General features: G+C 36.2%; 1 protein-coding gene and 1 pseudogene across 5 annotated transcripts in view; one reads left to right on the top strand and one right to left on the bottom strand.

Annotated features, from left to right (window-relative positions):
* Window positions 1-4,193: 4,193 nt before the first annotated feature.
* Window positions 4,194-24,006, bottom strand: part of TMEM67 (transmembrane protein 67) — a 46,520-nt gene continuing 26,707 nt past the window's right edge. The window contains exons 20-29 of one of the 5 annotated variants that reach the window (XR_004486286.2): window positions 23,789-23,928; window positions 22,112-22,252; window positions 17,846-17,926; window positions 17,240-17,356; window positions 13,258-13,374; window positions 13,047-13,151; window positions 12,390-12,492; window positions 9,036-9,178; window positions 7,955-8,093; window positions 4,194-6,798 (exon numbers count right to left, since the gene is read on the bottom strand). Coding sequence is in view for 3 of the 5 variants with exons in the window: in XM_004275391.4 (XP_004275439.1) it covers window positions 8,013-8,093; window positions 9,036-9,178; window positions 12,390-12,492; window positions 13,047-13,151; window positions 13,258-13,374; window positions 17,240-17,356; window positions 17,846-17,926; window positions 22,112-22,252; window positions 23,789-23,928 (1,028 nt within the window). In the remaining 2 variants the exon portion in view is untranslated. Of the gene's footprint in view, window positions 8,094-9,035; window positions 9,179-12,389; window positions 12,493-13,046; window positions 13,152-13,257; window positions 13,375-17,239; window positions 17,357-17,845; window positions 17,927-19,765; window positions 20,226-22,111; window positions 22,253-23,788; window positions 23,929-24,006 lie in introns of those variants that run through there. The other 4 variants (XR_004486285.2, XM_004275391.4, XM_033438288.2 and 1 more) reach the window with 4 other exon arrangements.
* LOC117203504 (signal peptidase complex subunit 1-like) lies at window positions 19,369-19,769 on the top strand (annotated as a pseudogene).

The following is a 24,006-nucleotide window of genomic DNA, read 5'->3' as shown; positions in this document are numbered from 1 at the left end:
TTGGCTTTGTGTTCTGAGCTTGGTCTCTCTCTCTTTTAGGTAACAATCCTTTGAAAAGATGTGTGATGATGGATATGAGAAAGGCTCCAGAAAATGAGAACTGTCCAGTCGATGGAACCACATTTAGCTAGCTAAATAAAACAAACAAAACTAAATCTTGCTCTGGCTGCTGCAACGGGGAAGTAGATAGAATCCAGAACTTAAGTTTTTTCTTGCTTTGAAACTGTATGCTTGACTCTAAGCAAATCCTCTCTCTACTGTTGGTAAGTTCTGTCAAATGGCCCACCCCGAGCTCCTGTAAATGGAGTTGCTCCTACCTCAGGGCCTTTGCACATGTTCCTTCTCTCTGGAAATGTTCACCCTCATTCCCACCCCATCATCCTGGCTGACTTCTGCTCATCCTTTATATCTCTGCTACCCTCCCACAACAGGCCTTACGAGGCTACCCAAACTATTTTAGGTGTTGTAGGTTTTATGTTCTTTTACCCTGTACATTTTCTTTTAATTGCTTGTGGTAAGCAGAATAATGCCCCCCTCCAAAGATAGTCATGTCCTAATCCCCAGAATCTGTGAATACATTACCTTACATGGTAAAAAGGATTCTGAAGATATGATTAAGTTAATGACCTTAAGATGGTGATTATCTGGTGGGCCCAATAATCACAGGAGTCCTTATAAGTAAAAGAGGGAGGCAGGAGATTCAGAGGCTGAGAGGGATTTGAAGATGCTACGCTGCTGGCCTTGAAGAAAGAGGAAGGAGCCAAGAGCCAAGGAATCCAGGTGATCCTAGAAGCTGGAAAAGGCCTCGTATCCTTAGGACCTAGCCCAGTACCTGGCATGTATAAGCACTGGATACATATTTGAAAATTGATTATGCTCCGTAGGAGCAAGCAGTAATGGCATCACAAGATCTCCCCCAGTCTTCGTGATAACAGACAATAACTCTGACCAGAAGACCCCTTCATTCATTCATTCATTTTCATTCCTTTACACATTTGGTTTTTTTTTAATTTATTTTTGGCTGTGTTTGGTCTTCGTTGCTGCAAGCGGGTTTTCTCTAGTTGTGGCGAGAGGGGGCTACTCTTCATTGTAGGGCGCAGGCTTCTCATTGCGGTGGCTTTTCTTGCTGTGGAGCACGGGCTCTAGGCGCGCGGGCTTCAGTAGTTCTGGCACGCGGACTCAGTAGTTGTGGCGCACGGGCTTAGTTGCTCTGCGGGCATGTGGGTTCTTCCCGGACCAGGGCTCGAACCCGTGTCCCCTGCATTGACAGGCGGATTCTTGCACCACCAGGGAAGTCCCTGCTATTATTTTCAAGGTGCAATGCCAGACAATTGGGATAAGAGAGAAATCAAAACAGACCTGGTCTTTCCCTTAATGATGAGGCTAAGTGGTGCCACCTGCTACCCAGGAGCTTCCTTTTCTCTCACACGGTTGTGCCCAGGTATCCAAAGTGATTGATTGTGGGGCAGGGGGGAAACACAAATCTTTGGTGAAAAATCTTGTTTATATTTGCTATGTCATTTAAACATGGATTTGTAACTGGAAGATGTATATGAGAAGGCTGTTTGTAAGCTCATAGTTATAGGATGTAGTTTTAGTAAGCAGCAGGTCACTATATATAAATTCCATCATTCTCTCCCCAAGGAAAAGAAACAGGTACAAGTTAAAGATGATCAGACTGGTAGAGACCAGGCCCAGTGACAGGCTTGACCATGGCTCTCTCAGTCAGGTCAAGACTGTGTGTGACTATTTTCTTCTGATTCCATCAAGTAAAAGAATAAATATGAGATATAAACTAGAAAACTAATAGCATCATAGTATTAAAAAGTACAAATATTGCATAAACAAAAAATAGGGGGGAAACATACACGTGTCATCACACTTATACATGCTGAAAACCTCTCTTGTAATCTTGCTTAATATAAAGGCCTCACTCATGTAAAACAAACTCTAAGAAAATCTAAGAAAAGAACGTGGGCTGCATGGTTTTGGAAACTAGATTGCCTTTTGCTGAAGGTTTAAGGTTGCCACATTAAAACATATAACATATAGTATTAACATACAATATAGTATGTCACATTTTACATTATGATATATCATATATCATAGCATATAAGGAAAATATCATAAAGAGCCCCATTTAGTGAGATTATATTTATAAAAGAGGCCTTACATACTCTGGATAATGTTTTTTTTTTTTAAGATTTTAATGTAAATGTGTATTTTATTAAAATGAAGGAAGATTCCATAATCATTAGATTTTTAATGAGCTTTTTTTTCCTCGAGACATGACCTGTTTTGTGATTCTCTCTCTTATATTTCTACTTTTAGCATTCAATTCCCAAACCTGGGTTGAAAAAACCTCAGCATTACATATACGGGGAGGGACAGTAGAAGTGAGGAGCAGTGACAAGGTCAAGGTCCTGAAGTGCGATGCTAGGGAACCCTGTCCCCAGGCTCTGCAGCCCAGGGAGCTCAACACCCTGGAAAGCTGGCCAGAGTTCAGCATGCGCTCTACTGCCATCCGCTGTCACCGCTGCTTCAGTCAAACAGGGCAGAGACGTTGAGTCTTAACATCTTTGAGATACCTGGAAAATAGTCCAGTCTAATAAGACAAATCCTCTCGCTTTGTATAACATAGTATCAGTCATTTGTTCCACTTCCTTAACCAACAGCTGGTATTTTAAGTTTTAAGATATTAGCCATTTTGATGGTTTGGTAGTCGGTGGTATCTCTTGATTTTATTTTGCATTCTCACGATGACTAAGGTTGAGCACTTTTCACATGTGCTGGTTGGTCATTTGCGAGCCCGGTTTTGGGAGATGCATACTTCAGTTTTTTGCCCATTTTTCCATTGGATTGTCTGTCTTTTCCTTATTGATTTGATGAGTTATTCTGGATGGAATGCTTTGTCAGATATATGTTTATCAATTTTTTTCCTCATATTGAAGTTTGTCTTTTCATTCTTATAATGCTATTTTTTGATGAACAGAGTTCCTAATTTCAATGTAAATGGAAAATTTACATTTACTGTAAATATGCATAATTGTAAATTTAATGTAAATAGTGAAGTCCAACTTACCAATGGTCGGTCTTTTCTGGGTCTTAAGACATCTTGGCCTACACCAATGTTATGAACATATTTTCCAATGTTATCTTCTAGAAGCTTTATCATTTAAACTTTCACATTTAGATCTACCATCTGCCTGAAATTGATTTTTGTGTGTAACATTAGGGTAAAGATTCATTTTTTTCCCTTGTGATATTCAATTGAACATTGAGAAACCACCCTTTCCTCACTGCACTGCATGTCACCCTTGTCATAAATCAAGTGACTGTATACCTGTGGCTCTGTTTCTAGTCTCCCTCCCAATGGCCATTTTTTTATCCTTGGGCCACAGCCATGTATTTCTTTTGTAATAATAACTATAATAGAAGGAAAGTTACTTATTAAATCCTACAGACTGCTTTGATTGGGCAGTTTGTCTACTGTTCTAGCACTCCCGGCAATGTGACAGTGTCTTAATACAAGCTCCCAGGGGACTAATCTGGGTCTTTCTTTCATAATTAAATATTCATGGGACTTACTACCACTACTACTACTACTACAATTACATAGCTAACATCTACATAGCATTTACTATGTGCCAGGCACTCTTCTAAGCACCGTACACACGTTAACTCATTTAACCTTCCCAATAACTCTATGAAATAGGTACTATTATCCCCTCTTACAGATGAGCTAGATACCCCAAACCACCCAGCTACTACGTGGTGGTGCCAGGACTTGAATACAGGCAGTGCGGCTCCAGAGTTTGTGTTCTCAGCCACTATCCTTTACTGCCTTACTGCCTCTCTTATAGGCAATGTATTTTCTTGTGAACCATGACATGCAGCCAGGCAGTCTCCTAGCCCATGGACCATCAATTATACCAGAGCCATCTGACTGTGGAAGGTCCCCTCTTGTGCCTCTGTCCATTCACTTACTCTTCGGGGTACTGAGTATTCATTTGTAGGTAGGCTGGGAAACTTAGCTTGGTTAAACTCTGCATACACTGTGGCTTGATGTAAAAGCCTTTAATGATATGGCTCCTGTTTTCCTTTCCAACCATCTCCCTCCAAAACCCCCAAATGTACTGTTGTGTGTTCCTTTACGGGATAGTCAGTCAGCTTCGGCCACAAGAGACACAGTAGAGGCTCAGGAAAACAAAGTTTATTATACTTACAGGTCAGAAACAGGAGGCACCCATGCCATGCAGAGCCACATGGGGAAGCACCAGTGTTGGTCAGGAGGCAAAGGGACAGGAGCGAGGGGAGAGCCTAGGCCATGGCCTTTATTAGTTTCTGCATTTCTGCAGGAAAGGCAAGGCAGGGCAGGGTAACAACTTAGGACTGGTTACTTTGAATAATTACAGCAGGCTCTAAGCTATAGGAGTGGTCCCTGGTTGCCTAGTACCTGGTCCTGGGATGACTAAGGCAGAGGAATATTGCTTCCAGTGGGGGTAAGGGCCAGATGGTGCAGGTATGGCTCTGGATTGGTGAGTTTGCATATCAGAGGCCTGCTTCTGTGTGGGTCCTTTGCTACCTCTAAGAATTGGCTAGTCCCAGCAGGGCAGTCTCTCCCCAGTCTGAAAAAAATTTTAAGATGTTAAAACATCATAATATACAGAATATTAAAAATATATACATAAACAATATATGTATTCCGTATTCAAACAATCTGTAGTAGCCAATGGCCATGTGCTTCCTCAGAGCATATATTGTTCCTTGCTCTGATTGCACTTGTCTTGTTTATCTTTAAATCTTAGATCAAATACCACTCTGTCAGGTCAAAGCCCTGATGACCAGAGATGCGCAGTTACGAGCTTTCCTCACATCACACCCTAGTGGCTGCAGCACTTTTCAGATTGCTGTAATTATGGTTAATATACCTGTTTCCTCTACTAATTGTCTTATCCTTCTGAGGGGCCAGGGAGTGGGAATGGGTAGAAATGTTGCTTGAATGAATGTATAAATGAATAAGCAAATGAAATAAACCCTCCCTTCCAGAGACAACATTCCACTCTCTACTCTTTTCTAATCTGTACCACAAACCACACCTACAAAATGGGGTAACAGCTCCTTCTTGCCTCCTTTCACTAAAGGTCTGACATCTACCAAGGCCTCTTCCTTGTTGAGGCTGGGGTGACTGAGGCAGAAGTAAGGTCCAGGATTTTCATTGCTTAGTTACTGAAATCAGTAATCTCAGTTTTGATATCATAGAATTAATTTATTAGCAAGATAGAATATACATTTGAAGGTACATATTTCAAACTAAAATATTTTAAAATTCCAGTGTTCATAGTTTACCATTATAAGCCTATCTTAATGGATTAATCCTTACAAGTGGTAAGCAAAGGATATTATTTCCATTATAAAGATGTGGAATGAAGCTCAAAGATGCCAAACAACTTGGTGTAAAGTCACAAAGCTAGTAAGTGACAAAGGGCAAAATTCTAATTCAAATCCACGGCTTCTGTTACTAAATTTGGAGCATTTTTCCATTAAGCCACACTGCTCTTCAACTTACATTTATTTCCTCTCAGCTTTTATTGTCAATGTTTACCAACAACAAAAAGGTACATGTTTCATGCTTGCAAGCACTGTGTTAATGGTCATTCTGAATGCTTCTCAATCTAGGTAAACAGCAGAGCCTTCTCAAAAGGCAGTTTGCTAGGGCAGCAGTATGAAAGAAGTAAGCGAGTATAAACATCTCAAATAGAGAGAGTGATCTGCAGAATTATTTCAAGGGCCTATGCATTTCTAAGGAGTATAGGACTTCCCTGGTGGCACAGTGGTTGAGAATCTGCCTGCTAATGCAGGGGACACGGGTTCGAGACCTGGTCTGGGAAGATCCCACATGCCGCAGAGCAACTGGGCCCGTGAGCCATAACTACTGAGCCTGAGCGTCTGGAGCCTGTGCCCCGCAACAAGACAGGCCGCGATAGTGAGAGGCCCGCGCACCACGATGAAGAGTGGCCCCCGCTTGCCGCAACTAGAGAAAGCCCTCGCCCAGAAACGAAGACCCAACACAGCCAAAAATAAATAAATAAATTTATTTAAAAAAATAAATAAATAAATAAGGAGGATAGAAAGCACACAGCAGCTTGTAAAGAACCTCTAGGTGAACCTAGGGTCATTATGAAATGACCAAGAGATTTATCAAATGTTTCTATGTAATCAGTAAAATTAAGGATATAATATACAAAGTACAGTGGGTTGGTTTTACAGAAATAGACAAAAGATTATGGGTCTAGTAGAAAATTAAGCACATGATCACAAAGTTTAAACCGTGGAAATATGAACACAAGAGTCAACAGTATATGAAAACCTGTATACCCTTTTATGTATCTAACCAAAATAAAAATAATATTGTACAAAACTACTTTAAACTGATTTTTTAAATGTCTTTTCTCTGTCTTAATTTATCAGCAGGTGAGCCAACCGATCATATTTTTTGAAATTTCCACTTAGATACATTCACACGAATATTAACTTCTTTCATGTAGAATGAGAGTCGTATTTCTTTCATCAGCTTCTGAGTAGGTGGCTTTAAAAATCCATGCTGGTACATTTACTTATCTCTGAGGCTTTTAGAAAGGCATTTCTGTACTGTGACCCTTAAGAAACCAGAGTTTCAAATCCTCAACTTATTAGCCTCCCCTCTTCTCAGTCATCCTCAACATTCAGAGAATGTAAAGGATTCAGCTTTAGCAATGGCTGGGGACACCCGCCCCAATACTGTTGTATTCCTAAATGCTATTTCATAAAATACATATTAATAAAACAGGAAAGAGAAACACCAAATGTTTTATTCTATATTTTCAATTCAGTAATATAAACAATATTTACATGGCATTACATTTAAGTATTTACACATTAACATAGAAGGCAGTAAGAAATGTTGCTTTGGGGGTTAATGACCACTATACTTGAAATAAGGTGACTTTCAAGTTCATGGTACACAATGAAAAGGATTATTAAAGAGCATATTGAAGAAAAATAATATCATGGAAAACTATTAGCTACATGGCTCAGGATTTACATTAATTATATTTTGGCTCCTCATATTTTTTTCCTTATTTAAAAAAAAATACTAGCCTACTAACTTAGGAAACCTAAGTTTACTTTCAATAAATCATCTTGTTAACATAACTTACAGTTTGTTATTTACAATCTTTAAACATAACTGAAGAGCAAAGCTTTGGGAGTGCTCTTAAAATGTTAAGTAATGAATAAATGTATAAAAAGCTATACTGAGGAAAATGTCACATATTACAGCTCAATAATGTAAATGATATTAGAGATATAAACATACTTCATGGAAAGAGTATATTGACCTAATAATACAGGTATACAAAGGAATGACTATGTACCATTCCACGAGGTGCCTATTATTCCAATAGTGAATCAGTCCACTGCCAAACAGGGTGAACAATTAAAATGAGGCAAATTGATTCAGCCCATATACAATTTCAAATTTCTAAGTAAACTTGAAAATATTTTCAACATTTATTTAACCATAAAATATGTAAAACAAAATACTGAATTGAAAACTAGGCTTGAAATTGGAATCAAAATTCTTTTTCAGTGTGAGAAAATATAGGCAAATCTAGTTCATAAAATAATCTACAGAGACAAATGATGGGGACTGTTTTGAATATCATTAAAAAAATGTTATGCTGAAAGCAATATTTAGATTTTTTTTTTGTCCCATTGTCAGAGCTATCTAGTCTATAAGCTGGTGAATTAAATACCATGCATAATAGGAAAATAATATTTTCCACTGTATTACACTACATGTTCACAAAGCAAGTTATGTATCTACAAGTTATAAAAATAAATCTTTCTGTAGATTAAAAAATAAAAATAGACTAATTTGTATTACAAGTTTTAAAAAATATGGCAAACTAACCTGATAATCATGACTTTCTTTTTGCCATGATTATAATTGTCTTTATCTATTCAATAAATTAAATCAGAAATCTTTGATCCACCAGTGTTTTGGATGCCAAATTCTTCTGTCCTACTGTATTACGAATAAATCTAAAAATCTGAAAAAAAAGTAAAACAATTCAGAAGGAAAAAAATATATATATAAAGGAAATTTATTGTGCACATCAATTAAAATATCTAAATTAAACTAGCTAATTCTCTCAACTATTTATTTTCATGTATCAGACATCTGAATTCCATGGCAATACACAAAATTATTTCAAGACTATTATCATCTTTCATAATACTGAAGCAGTGTGCGTCCTTATTCAGAATATATTTTATAAATTAATAATACAAATCCCCTTAGGTTCACAGGAATATACTTTTAAATATTTGGCAAGACAAGTTTCCTCTAGCTCTAAAAGCTATGGAAACGTCAAAAGAACTGTTAGGAACAGAATTTGTTCTAATTCTAGATCGCTATCAAAAACTAATATATCTTATTAACTCATATACTTCTTTGACATAGTGGGGAATATTTGGGTGTTATGAATACTAACATTTCTAGAACAAATTTGGTTTTTCTTGAAGTCTCCATTTCAGGCTCCACACCCATCCACGCAATTGTTTTCTAATCCAAGCAGATAGGGGATGTGTGAGAGTTACAAGTTAAAGTGGCTGAGCCTCGAGCTACATCTCAGAGCTTGCCTTTTTGTTACAGTAACATCTGGTGCACAGGGTGAATGGGACTCTAATTACTGCTCACTGCTGGCATGTAGGAGAGATGGGTAATTTAAATGTCTTCCTATTAGGTTCCTTTCACATTTGCTCAAGCAACTTATGCCTTCCCCGAGACCTCAGTACTTCATTGAACCTGAAGGAAAGTGTAGAATGAACCCCGTTGAAATGTTTTTCCTTTTTTTGGCAGGGCGAATCATATTCTAAATCTTTATAAATTCCTAGTGAGAGTATACGTTGTTACTCTCTGCTATAAAAATAAATATCTACTTCTAACATACTTCTTTTAAATGAAACCCAGAAAAAATTCTTAAATTTACCTCTTGCTGTAGGTACGTAAGGAAGGATGCTAAAATAAAATTTTGGCAAGCCAAATCCACAACACAGAAGAACATCAGATCATAAATAAGAAGAGTGGCTTCATTTCCATAATACAGAACACTGCTGAAAGAATAACTTTCATCTATCAAAAAAAAAGCAATTTGTAAGACATAAATTAGAAATTTAAAAATAGAATAAACCTGTGATAAATTTCTGGTGATAAAACTTGGATATTTAAAAACAACTAGTTACTATAATACTTCATGGCTATTGTATGTCAATTATACCTGAATTTAAAAAAAGAAAAAAATACTTCATGGTTTACAAAAAATAATGGGTATTAAAATTTGCTAATCTAAAAGGTTAATCAAAGAACTCTGCTCATAAAAAGCAGTTTTATCATTTGCACCAAGGGTTGTAATTGCTAGTAGTTTAAGTATACAGTCAATATCTTTCAATGATCAGGTAATGAATATCCCTTCTCTATTTGTTTATATAACTAAAGGCTAAAGAATCTTAGAAAGATTCTCTGAGATAGATTAAGTTTAAAAAGCAAAACACACTTTTCTGTACAGCAGAGAATTAACACAGCATTGTATATCAACTATACTTCAATTAAAATAAATAAATGAAAAGCAAAACAAAACCAGTAAGGACTAGAATAGTGTGCTATAATTTATGTCTCAAGTAGTCCCCTAAGGTTCTTCTCTGAGACCTTTTCTCTTCTCACTCCCCAAGTAGGGGTTCATCCTTTTTGGGATGTGAACACCCTTTTAAGATTCTAATGAAAGCTACAGACCCTTTCACGAGAGGAAGTGGGGGAAGTACACATATACAAATCTTGCACACAATTTCAGGGAGGTACAGAGAATCACTTCAGTGATTCAGCTGCCCATGGATACCCAGTTAGGACCTCTTGTTTTATACAAGAGGACATCTGGCTTGCTGTTAACATTCTTTTTTGATCAGGGAGTTAGTCATAGGAATATATTCAGTTTGTGAAAATTCACTGGCCATTAAGCTATATCCTTACAAGATATGCACTTCTGTACATATAGTTGTATACATATTTAAAAAAAATAAACAAGCCAGCAATATACACTCTTCATGGGTGACCTTTCACTGCCATCGCTCCAGCAATGATCTCATTTGATAAGACTCCCCAGCATACTGTGTGCCTTTACTTTCTCCTAAGATCCAGTCCCCCAGTTCCTTACATTTAATGGCTTACTGGACATCTCTTCCTAGATGTCCCAAAGGTACCTCAAGACACAACATATTCAAAACCAAATTCATCCTCTTTCCTTCAAAACCTGGTCCTCCATCTGCACTTCCTGTCTCAGAGAAGGGTGGCACCACCACCAACCACCTAGTCACACAAGCTGGAAATCCGGATGATTTTTGACTACTCTTTCTCTCCTACGCTCTTTTCCTTAACATCTCTGGCAATCTTTTCTTCTTCTTTATCCTCATCACTACTGCCTTAGCTCATATTCTCCTAATTTCCCAATAGAGATGAAGAAATTGTTGATGATGATTGTATTATTATTATTATTAGAAACGGTAACATCATTTTTCTGAGTGCCTACCCATACCAGGTTCTTTACACAATGATTACACATGTGTAAATGCAACAACCTTTAGAAGGTTATACTTAATTTTATAGAGAGGGCATTAAAGTTCAGAAAGGGTAAACAACTTTCTCCAGTGCACAAAACTAGTAGTCAGATTTTGAACCCAAGACCAGAAAACTTTATTGTGAAAGCTATATTCTTAATGACTAAGTTATAATGACTAAGCTATATTCTTTAATATGAAAGCTATGTTCTTAATGACTAAGTTATATTGTTATAGTCTTACATCTGTTTAACTCAACCTATTCACTACTGCCAGAATAATTCTTCCAATTTATAAATCAGATATGCTGAAGGCTTTCTGATGACATCCATGTTCATTAGCAGTGGTTTCCAAATTGTTCTGATCATGTATCCTTATCAGAATAAAATGCTGAGCATGCATCCCATAATAGGCGTAGTTTATTAATTACTACTACATATAATTTTTCCAAAATATAAATTAAGAATGATGGAATTGCAAATATACAAATAGACTTTTTAATATTTTCTTCTCACACCTCCATGGATCAACCTGCACACACCTTGTAGGACAAAAATTTTTTTTAAAATGTTTTTGGAAACAAGTGCTCTATAGGATAAAGCAAAACTCCTTAGGGTATCAGACAAGGCCTTTGGGATTCAGTCTCTGTCCTCTTTATTGTTCATGCACTCTCTCTCACTGACCCACTTCATTCGAGGCTTCAATCATAAAGTTCCTTAAGTGTATAACGCCCTTTCCCCCTTCTGTACAAACGTCTTCACCTCTCTTACCCGGACCCTCCTGTTTGACAACACCACCTTATTTTTTAAGACCCAGTTCAAACTTCACCATGTTGCCTCTCTGGTTTCACCCTGTATCTAGTTAGATTTTCTACTTTCCTTTCTGCACCCAGTGCAACCTGTATCTGCACAGACTTCTATCCCAGCATCACTCCACTCACCCAATCACATGCCTACTTTCCACAGTCTACTAAACAAGATGCCCAAGGGAGGGACCATTAGTCTGTGTATCCCAGGACTGACAATATGTGACACTCAATAACACAAGGGTAAGTGATATCTAGGCCAGGACACTGGTTATACCATTTCCATTCTTCCCAAGCCACACAAGAGGTTATCAGTCACATTGACAGTGACATATATACTTCTTTTCTAATGATAAAAAAACATGTTTAGTCACTATTCCTGTCACACAGATACATGCAATTTTTAAGAAGTTGGATAAAATGAAAAATTAAATGTTAAAGATAAATCATGAACATTATTCTTAAGTGTTTTGTAAGTGGGCCACTGAATGAACAGTCCAATAAAATCTGAACTTTATGTATTTGTTTTACTATCTCTTCCATGTCTACCACTGATTCTGTTTTGTTTTGTTTTGGCCGTGCTGTGTGGCATGTGGGATCTTAGTTCCTTGAACCAGGGATTGAACCCATGCCCCCTGCATTGGGAGTGTGGAGTCTTAACCACTGGACCACCAGGGAAGTCTTGTTTGAATTTGAAATTCAGCTTTTTTTTACTTTCTTGTAGAATAATTATCTTTTATATATTTGTTTCTTGCTATTGATACATGACATAATAAAACGGGACACAGAAAACTACTATAATTCCTTGAAGTTAACTAAGTTCATTATGTTTCCTATATAAAAGTATAAAATCAAAAGACAGGAATTACAAGCATGTTTTTTCAAACTTGGAAAATAATAATCAAGTTCAGCAAAGGCATCTGAAGGATACCATTGTAAAAGATGCTTTTTTCCATTGGTTCCATGAATTCCATTCCAAGAATTCTTTCAAGAAGCAATTTATCTTTTATAAAGTAGTCCATTTCCTTATGAACCTAATATAAAAAACGAGAGTCATTTCAAAAATAGCAGTGAAATGAATGCTTCCCAATTTTTGTAAAATCAGAAGGAGAGAAAAAGAAAAATGAATAGGACACAAAGAAAATCTGTTCTTTAAAGACAATTTACTACGCTGGACTTTATAACAAAATACTCTCTAGGAATGTTTTAAATTTTAAATGCTATTAGTAGTACTTAGGACTAGATGTACTGAAAATCAATTTATAACAAGCTTTTTAGGAATACAATCATAGCATATTTCTACAATAAATAATTGATAATATTTGTTACGTAACAAAATTCCAGTACAGACATATTTTAAGGTAATCATCATGCTAATAGACAGGTAAAAATCTTTTCCTTTTACATAACTTAACTCCATTCCTAAGCCACAGTATTAGTGTTTACAGCAAAAACAAACAAACAAACAAAAAACCCCACAAGGCATAAGTCCATTGACTTGGTTGACTGAAGAAATAATTGACACTCCTCGTTAACTTTTTTAAAATTGCATTTTGATTCTAGCTTAAAAATAAATGATGATACATACATGATCGATGAAAGAGCCAAGAAATTTATTCATAGTATGATATGCTTTTATACTCTGCTCAAAAGTACTTCCTGATGAACTCAATAGTCTAGCAGGGCCATTTTTCTAACGTGAAAAAGAGACAAGGATAAATGCAACATGCCTTACATCCTTGGTATCTAAATAACATGAAATACTGACAAAATATATGTGAATTGTACTTTATACAAACCCTTGTTAGTGTCTCATGGATTCTGTCATACTGTTGTCTCATTTGGCTAGAAATAGCAATTTGAAAAGTTTGACCATCTGTATTGGGTATCAAACCTCTTTGGCTACACAAATTTTCCTGAAAAGTTAAAAAATTTAAATTAAGATCAAGATTATGAAAATTTTGCCTATCTTAAAAAGAAAATACAATATTTAACATTACAAGATTTGGAAGCCAACTGAAATTGTACTGAACTATTATATTTGAGACAATGAGAGTCCAACAGTATTCAAGGTTCCCACTCCCCTCTAGGTTTTACTAATTTCTATTTCGTCATACTTCCTTGCAGGTGCTGTATCATCTCCTTTACTCTGCCTACTTAAAAGAAACCTCATACTAAGTTCACTGTATATTGATATTCTTAGCTTTTTTTTTTTTTAAAGGGCTTCAAATGCTTGGCTTTTATTTATTTATTTATTTATGGCTGTGTTGGGTCCTCATTTCTGCGTGAGGGCTTCCTCCAGCTGTGGCAAGCGGGGGCCACTCTTCATCGTGGTGCGCGGGCCCCTCACTATCGCGGCCTCTCTCGTTGCAGAGCACAGGCTCCAGACGCACAGGCTCAGTAGTTGTGGCTCACGGGCCCAGCCGCTCCGAGGCATGTGGGATCCTCCCAGACCAGGGCTCGAACCCGTGTCCCCTGCATTAGCAGGCAGATTCTCAACCACTGCGCCACCAGGGAAGCCCATTCTTAGCTTTTTTATAATTAATTTATTGCTCTTTAATAAATGACAAAAAGTCTAGTCTTAGAATTAGCTACTTTTATAAATGGTCTTTTTTGTTTTCTAAACACTTTAATATGCTTCCTTAATTAATTCCAATAAAAAAGGTAGTGATACATGACCCAATGGTTAATGTTATAGACCAGATATCTATTTCGTCTCTTTTTTAAATTATTATTATTATTTTTACATCTTTATTGGAGTATAATTGCTTTACAATGGTGTGTTAGTTTCTGCTTTATAACAAAGTGAATCAGTTATACTCAAGTCTCTTTGACACGACTTGAATCCTGAGAACCATATGCCTGTCAGTTTGCCCTACCCCCGACCTAGCCAATTCTCATAGATGCTTTAGGGTTCAGCATAAGGATCCTTGCCTCCATTCTCAATTTTATTTGCCTACTCTGGAGCTTAACATTCTCCTCCTTTATCTAAACCTAAGCTGGAAACATAATATAACACTTGGTTTTCTACTGACTTAAAGGCAGTCTATGTGTAGTGAATTTCTCTATTTAAAAAAAAAAATTTTTTTTCCTGATTAAAAAAGCACATGCTGCTACAGATAATTTATAAAATATGGAGAAATACAAAAAAAGAAAAAAAATCACCTATAATCTGAACACCAAGAGATACAGGTATTTTAAGGTATTTCATTTCCAGTTGTTGTCTAGGCATATACATATAGATGGCATAAAACTGGGATCGTACTGATTTCTTTTTCACTTAACATTATATCCTCAGCAACTCCCCATGTCATTAAATGTTCTATAAAACATGATTTTTAATGTTTACCTAGGGTTTCACTGTATAGGTAAACCAATTTACTTAATATTCTCCCATTTTTACGTATTTTTTGCCCTTATAAATTAAGCCCTGTGATGAAGATCCTGAACCTAAGTAGTTTTTCACATTGCTAATTATTTCCTTGAGTTAGATTAATAGAATCAGTAAGTCAAAGATAATGAACTCTTTATTTTTTTTATTTTTGGCTGCATCAGGTCTTAGTTGCGGCACGCTGGCTCTTCCTTGTGGTGCGTGGGCTTCTCTCCAATTGTGGCATGAAGGTTTTTCCTCTCTCTCGCTGTGGTGTGTGGGCTCCAGAGCACATGGGCTCTGTAGTTTGTGGCATGCGGGCTCTAGTTGAGGCACGTGAGCTCAGTAGTTGTGGCACGTGGGCCCAGCTGTCCCGCGGCATGTGGGACCCTAGTTCCCCGACCAGGGATTGAACCCGCGTCCCCTGCACTGTAAGGCGGATTCTGTACCACTGGACCACCAGGGAAGTCCCAAAGATAATGAATTCTTAAAAAACTCTTGCCAAATGCTTTCCAGCGTTTGTAAAAATGTATTCTGAGACGAGTGCCCATTTCACCCTGTCCTTGATTCTACTATTAGCTTTTTTAAAAAAAGTTTGGTAATTTGAAGGAAGTAAAAATGTTCTTTTTACATTCATTTCTTTTATGATTTATGAGGTGAATATTTTTTAGACGTTTATTAGTCTCTTCTGTTTATTTACATATTAAAAAAATCTTTTTGTCCTTTTTCCATGGGAGTTTTTTGTTTTGTTCTGTTTTGTTTTTGTTTTTTGGCCACGCTCTGCGGCATGCAGGATCTCAGTTCCCCAACCAGGGATTGAACCTGTGTCCCCTGCAGTGGAAGTGTGGAGTCTTAACCACTGGACCACCAGGGAAGTCCCTCCACTGAGGTTTTAACTTAATTTGCTTACTGATTTATATGACTTTCAATAGCTATCAATATGTTTGTCATATTTACTATGAGAATTTTACCCCATGTCTTTTATTAATATAATTGTTGTCTACACAAATGTTCTACATTAATAAAGTAAAATCAACAAATGTTACTTTTTTGATGCTTTCTGTATTTTATGCTTAGATTGTCATCTCCCAATCTGAAATATTCTTTTCTAGGTTTTCATAGTTTCATTTTTAAATTTAACCTTTCAGTCCAGGTATAATTTCTAATAGTTAACCAACTGATTCAGTTCAATGTATTAAACAAATTGTTCTTCTCTGAGATGTTGGTATCATCTATTAAGTTCTTGCAAGTCACAGGTATAGTCCCTTAATCAATAAATCCTCTTGGTTTTTCCTCTTAAGTACATATTTTTCTTTTTAAATTTTCTTATGGAAGTTTTCTAATATACATAGTAGAAAGAACAGTAAACCATCCATCACCCAACTTCAACAATTACCAACATTTTGCCAATTTTCATCTATCCTCCCAACTTCTTTCTTTTAAAGCAAACCCCAGATACCATGTTATTTCATCTGCAAATACTTCTGTATGTATCTCTAACCAATAAGACCTTGAAAAAAAATGCCATTTTCACACCTAATAAAATTAATCTTTCCTTAATATAATTTAATATTTAGTCTATTAAATCTCCAAGATTTTTCCCAAAGATTTTTTTATAGTTGGTTTGTTTGAATCAGGATCCAATCAAAGTCTACATATTGTATTTGATTTTTTTTTTTTCTTAAATTTCTCTTATATCTAACAGTCTTCTTCCACCACCATCACCACTTCTCCTTTTCTCTTCATGCCTTTGATTTGTTGGAGACACCGGGTCGTTTGTCCTGTGAGACATCCTAACATTTTGCATCTGGCTAATTGCTTCCTGTGGTATTATTTTGTCTCTATCCCCTCTATTTCCTGTAAACTGGTGGTTAGATCTAGAGGCTTGATTACATTCAGGTTCAATTTTCTTAGGCAAGAATATTTCATGGGTGATATTATGTACTTCCCTACTGCATCATAACAGGAAGTGCATAATGTCAGTTTTCCTAACTTTTACTTGTAGTAAGGTTGAGCCAGTGTGTTCAGATTATATCAACCTGATTCCTCATTATAAAGTTCCCTGTCATCCTTCACTTAATTTTTAGCATCCATGATGATTGTAGCCTATAGGCATTAATCCATTAGTCATTACAAAATGGTGATTTTCTAACTTAGAATTCCTTTTACTTTCTTCCAACAGAAAGATCTTTCCCCCATGAATTATTTGGTTACTTTGAAATACAGTTCATAAAAGAACTGTAGGATGGAATTTGATTCATTCCCTTTCAGTGTTCAGGGTAATGAGCTGGTATCCTAGCAACTTTCAAAAGTAATCAATGAGGATTTTTTAAAAAGATTACTACAAATCCCAGATTAAGAGAAACCATCTCTCAACTTAAAAAACAAAAAGATATAAAATACATTCATACCGCTTCTCTTTTAAGATTCATATTCATTTCTTCCATATTAGTATCAGCATGCCCATGTACTGATCTACCATGAATGTAATAACCAAAACATCTGTGGGATAACAGAAACACTGATATCTATCAAAAGAGAAGAAGAAGCAGTTAGCAACTCAACTGCAAAAGAATAAAAATTAAGTTCTTCTTAAAATTGCTTCCTTTCTCTCAAAATAATGAGGGTTGAATTCTTGGAAAACATATAAAGAGAATAATAAGATAATAAAGGATAATGAGGTTATTTTAAAAAGTAGATGCAAAAGAGACTGGAGACACTCCCAAGAAAGGAAGAGACAGGGTTGATATATGAAAACTTTTCAGGGACTTCAGGCTGAGTCAACTGTTTGGTGGCATAAGCAATTCATAATTAAGAAACTGCAAATAAAGAAGGAAAAATTAAGACAGTAAATATTAAATTGTAGCTTGTTATAACCATCTCTGGAATTAACCAACAGTGGAAATCAGACTAAAAATACAATCATAGCAAATCACTTTTAAAGCCTCTCTTAGTGTACTCATGACCTTTAAAAAGGGAGAAATAACAGTTGCAAGATAAAGTCAGAAAGTACTTACATTGCTCATACAGCACAAATCAACAAACTGTCGAATTTTATCTTCTACAAATCTCTCATAAAAGACAGCAAAGAACACAATCTGAAACATTAAGCCAAGTTTATGTTTATTAGATTTTAGGATTTAATTTTCTTTCATAGCCACAGTATAGTGTCATAAGAAAAAAGAAGTTCCAACCAAGAACATAGTGGCCAATAACAATTCCTGTGGGATAAAATCCTACTTATCATTTCTGATTCTTCTTTGCAATTGTGCTTTGCAATTGTGTTAAGATTCACTGAGGGAGCTTATTTTGAATTTAAAAAACTTTTCTGTGTCATTAAAATAAGATAGGACAAACACAGGGGGAGGAAGTAAGGGGCTTTAAAAGCTTTAGGATAAACCAATGCATTAATGGCCAGATTTAGGTCTGGTTCTGCAATTCCGCTCATCTCCTAAATTCAAAAAGCCACTAGAAAAATTGCTGTTTTTCAAATTAATCTTCTCTGATAGAGTAGCACATAAAAAGCATATGTCAAGTATTCTGTTTCAACTACAGAAAATGTGTTAAACATTCAAATGGAATGGTTTCAAGTGTTTTCTTAGATAGATTTAATAACAATACTACAAAGGGAAGTTTTATAAATCACAAGAGAAAAGTTTACATTGTAGGCCTTCTTAGATCCACTTCAGAGAAGGATAACATTTCCTAACCACCCAATTCAAAGCTGTCGCCTGCTGTTGCATTCCTAACTTCCACTCCCCTTACCTCCTCCTCTACTCACTATCTCATCTCCCTGCTGATGCCCTTCACAGCACTTGTCACAACTGTGACTTGTTCTTGTTACAGCATATCTTTGAGCTCAGCACAGTGCCTCGCACATAACACGTACTCAGATATGTAAAAGAATATAGCAGGTGAACACTGAAAAAACTTTCCTAAATACTCTATGAACACATTTTAAAACTCCTTTAAATGACATGAAAAACAGTAACATTCAAAGTTTAAAAACTAAAAGATGCCACTTAAAAATTGAAGAAGCTGGGTTTGGGGAAATATAAGGAGTGAACAATAAAGCCTAATATTATGAGAATCAAGAAGATTTTGTATAGACAAATTTATGGAACTGTAATAGGCTAAAGGAACTTTTATGGATACTTTAGAAATAAACACTGGTAGTTTGAGAATGTGACCATGGTATCAAATGACAGCAAAGTGAGAAACAAAGAACGAGGTTAGACGGTAGTGCCCAAGACGGCTAGTTGCTGCCTGAACAATCCTTTCCCTTCCCCTTAGTGACAGACTCCTTCTTTGAGGGGGTCTACCCAGCTGACAGTGCAGTGAAGTGTGGCCATGTGACCAAGTTCTGACCAAGGAGATGTCAAAGACACTTCTGAAAGGGCTCTCAAAGAGGAGAGGGTGAGCGTCCATTGCACTCCCCGGATTGGCAGGCCCGCCAATCTGCACACAGGACCAGACCCCGGCCCTTATGGTCGCTGAGTTTGGGCTGCCCTTGCCCCACTGCCCACCTCCTCATCCAGTCATGCTGGAGCATCTGAGCTCACTGCCCACACAAATGGATTACAACGGCCAGAAGCTAGCTGAACAGGGGTTTCAGGGAATTATTCTTTTCTGCAATACTTGGATTTATCGATGGGTATGTGGCTGAACAGTCTGGGTGGACTACATAGTTATGGCAGGATTTGCTTTTTCGTGTTTGCTGACATTTTCCTTCATGGCCCATTTATCACTGACACCCCCTCAAGTGGTTCGAGACTTGCTCTGTTTGAGACTCTGGCACACAAGACAAGAAACCAGGGGAAAGAAAAATTAAGAGGCATGCTAAAAATAACTGATAGGGGTTTTCATGATTCAGCTTTACTACTTTACCTGCTTGTGTTTCATGTGAAATGAGCTAAATTGTTTTCATACCTAAAACGTGAGCTAAAAACCACCTATGCTGAGCTATATATAAATTTTGTTCTCTTTATATTTTACTTCTCAGTTGGGTTTTGATTTATAAAACTTTTAGACTTTCTCTTAATAATCTTCCTCTGAAATGCAGAACAGAAAACAATACAAGTATGCAAACTTTCTTGCAGGTCTACAAAATAAGGAAGAATAAATGCCTCATAAATGATAATACAATTTAACTATTACAGTTTCATAATTCATTATGAGTAGTTAAGCTGTTTTAATGTTTTCAATTAAAACTCATAGTGAACAAATAAAGAGGAAAGGGTGAGGTCTTCTCCCCTGGCTCACCCCTGCAACTCCATCAGCCATTACGGACTGCGAGGTGACCTTAGAGGTGAAGTCCTGAGGGGCAGAGCAGAACAACAGGCATCTGGGCCTGACAGCAGCCACCCTGCTGGCCCTGCATTGCAGACCTCTGCTCTTCTTTCTCACAGGAGACAGAAAAGTCACTTTTATTTCAGCCACTGCTATTTGGGGTTTCTGTATTGTTGTACTCAACCAATACGAAAAGCTTCAGATGGTATTCCTTTAAATTCTCTACACTCAGATAAATCTCATCTATTCACAAAAACTTATATTGGTATATGTAAAAATAAATATTTTCTTACTATTATACTGATGATAAACATCAAACCCCATAATACGGTTGACAGACAGTAACTAGACTTATCATGGTGATCATTTTGAAATGTATAGAAATATCAAATCACTATGCTGTGTTCCAGGAACTAACATAGTGTTGTAGGTTAATTATACATCAAAAACAAACAGACAAATGAACAAACTCTTAGAAGAAGAGATGAGATTTCTGGTTACCAGAGGTGGGGGCTGGAGGGGGAAGTGGGGGGAACTGGATAAGGACAGTCAAAAGGCACAAACTTCCAGTTATAAGATAAATAAGTACTAAGGATGCAATGTGCAACATGATAAATTAACACTGTTTTAGATTATACATAAAAATTAAGAGAATAAATCCTAAGAGTTCTCATCACAAGGGAAAAATATTTTTTTTATGTCTTTAATTTTGTATCTGTATGAGATGATGGATGTTCACTAAACTTATTGTGGTAATCATTTCATGATGTGTGTGAGTTAAATCATTATGCTGTACACCTTAAACTTATACAGTGTTGTATGTCAGTTATATCTCAATAAAACTGGAAGGAAAAAAAATCAAACCCCATATTCTTTTAATCGAATTTTATTTCAAATCCTAATTTCTGTTTCTCTTTCTTTTCCAATTGTCAAACTATCCCTCACTAGCTCTATCCTATAGCTTCAAGTTTGAACAAGTCTCACCAACTTAAAATAAATGCAAATTTAAAGAGTCCATTCTTAAGTTTCAGAATGACACCTGGGTCCAATTCTGTAGGAATTTTGGGATTTCAATCCCAAAGATCTTTTAAAATAAGCTTTTAAGGCAAATATTTGCTCTCCAGTTTACAGGAAGTTCAACCTATTCTTTCTAGAGATCCCACCTTCATTTGCTTACTTAAAAGTTAGAGAGATCTTAATCAAACAGAAAGCCTTTTTCCACTCATGGGAGTGTCTGTAAGCAAGAGAAAGAAATGCAGAGATCAGAGTTAAGCGCTGTAGCTGCTGCTTCTTTCTTTTCTTCCTTCATTCTTTTTTTTAAAGCTTTAAGAAGATAAGGGAAGTAAGCACAGAAAAGATCCTCTGCTAGAGCCCTGGGACCTGAGAAGATTTATTTTTAGTTTCAGCTATTTCAATAAATATTTCAGAGAAGATTTCAGAAGGGGTACTGGTTTTTGAGAGGTTTAATGATATATAAATAAATGTAAACTATAAGTTATATTTCAAAAGAAAAGAAAAGATTAAGGGTACCTTAGCAATTCCTATCATTATATATAAACTAAATCCTGTGACTAGAAAGCTGCAGACTCTGAAAGACCCTTCAGAGACCCACTATTGAGAAGAAATGGACTCTGAAATCAGATTGCCTGGGTTCAAATTCCAGTTCTGCCAATTTCTAATTGCATGACTTTAGGTAAATATTTAACCTTTCTGTGCCTCAGCATCCTCAGCTATAAAATGAGGATACTAAAAGAATCTATCTCTGAGGGCTACTATAAAGATTAAGTAAGTTACTTTGTGTAATGCAGTAAATTAACACAGTGCCTAGATTATCATACTATGTAAAAATTAGCTATCAGTTATTATTATTGTTGTTCTTGTCACCTTCTTTATACTATAGAAATCATGTTGTGGTCAATATTTGAGGATTAGCATGTAAACAGAGTTAAAAATATAGAGAGGCAATGTTGCTTAAAAGCACAATCTCTTGTTACCTGTATAATTCCAATGACTAGCCAAAGAGCGGTAGACACTGCATATCTCAAAATGCGGCTATAAGGAGCTATGTAGCTAGGTGGGCTTCTGGAAAGACTAGAAGATGAGTCCATTAATGCTAAGTTCTTGAATCCCACAACCTGAAATAATAAGAAAAAATAATTTAAACAGACATAAAGAAAACTCCTCTAGTCTGAAAATAAGACCCTCCTCTCTACCCCTTACCTTGAAAAACTGTTCAAGTTTGTATAAATGGTAGAAAATCTAGATAAAAATAATTATCCAGTATTTTAATTACAAAGTATTTAATACAAAATATTTAGCTAGTTCATTTGGTATTCTCTTCAATATGACTAAAGGCCAAATATAACATTATCATATACATAGACAAAGCTCAAAAATTTCTGTCAAGAGAATAAAGCTTTCTTCAGTAAACTACCAATGAACAACCAGTATTTCATGAGTTTTAACATATGCCAGGAACTATGTAAAATACCTTTTATACTTTAAAACAGTATTTTCCAAAATGTCTTTTGAGGAAGATACCATCTTTGATAAAAGGAAACCATGATCAAATAAGTTAAGTTAGTATATTATACTCACCTCCATGCCTTCCACCCTCATAGAATAAAAGCTCTGGAAAGTTTTATGGTAAAGGAATCTACATGACTTTATTGAATCCAGTGTTTTCCAAACTTACTTCATTATAATACTTTTTTCTCACGTAACACCTTTTAAAGCTTTAAAAAACACTACTATAAATGAATTTTTGAGACAGTGTTCATATATCCTAGGGACACACACATTCCTCTAGGTTTAAAAAGGAAAGGAAGGAGAAAAGTGGGAAAGAAGGAAAAAGGAAGGCAGACATACCAGTTAATAATTCATATGTAACCTTACTCAAGCAGCTAATTCTAGAGAAAACCTGTTACTCATACAGTTTCCATATTTCATTCTCATATTCAGTACTGAATACTTCTTTAATAATTCTACTCAGACCCATGAAGTAACTGTAAAGGGATCATAAGCATGTACCCATTCAGTGTGTCTTGTTAAGCTACAGTCCCAGCTCTTAAGACAGAACACAGTCCATAGTAGGTGTTCAATGATAATCTGTTAGGAAATTTCAACCTTCTAATAGTGGTTCTAATACAGGAGTGAGAATATGAATAATGGGGTGGGGGTTTCTTAAAATACAGATACTTGAGCTTGCCTCAGAGCTACGGAATTGAACATAATCTCGAGGGGTGAGGTAAGGCATAGGTATTCTGCAAAAGCTTCCTATGGGGTTCTGCTACAAACCAGTGGTTTAAAAATCACTCCTTACCTACAGTAGACAAATTCAAAGAGACAGAAAGTAGAATGGTGGTTTCCAGGCGCTGGGGAGAGGGGAGAAGACGGAGCTGTTGTTTAATGGGTACAGAGTTTTAGTTTTGCAAGATGAACAGAATTCTAGAGACTACTGCACAACAATGGAAATGTACTTAACAGTACTGGGCTGTATACTTAAAATGATTAAGATGGTAAATTTCATGTTATGTGTATTTTTTAATGGCTTGATTACAATATTTTAACCTTTAGAAAACTCTTCCACTGACATGAAAACTTAGCTGGAATTATATTAACATTTATGAGGTACCCATAAGTTGTATACAATTACATCAAACAGTTTATACCTCCAAAAGGAAGAGGACAGTAAGTACTTGAAAGAGTGGGTTAATTTTTCTCACAGTCTGAATTTCATTCCATTCATTTGCCACAAAATATGTTCTCCATATGCTTACTGGAACGGTAGCACTCCGAACACCACCCTCACCTGGTTGGGGAGATAAAATGAGTAAAAGCGTTTCACCTTCTTTGCTCTACAATGGTGGCAAAAGAATCTTGGTACAAA

Source organism: Orcinus orca, chromosome 17 (genome assembly GCF_937001465.1).
Source record: "Orcinus orca chromosome 17, mOrcOrc1.1, whole genome shotgun sequence".
Lineage (NCBI taxonomy): Eukaryota > Metazoa > Chordata > Mammalia > Artiodactyla > Delphinidae > Orcinus > Orcinus orca.
The sequence above is the reverse complement of the archived record's forward strand: the minus strand, read 5'-3'. Positions and strand labels throughout refer to the sequence as shown.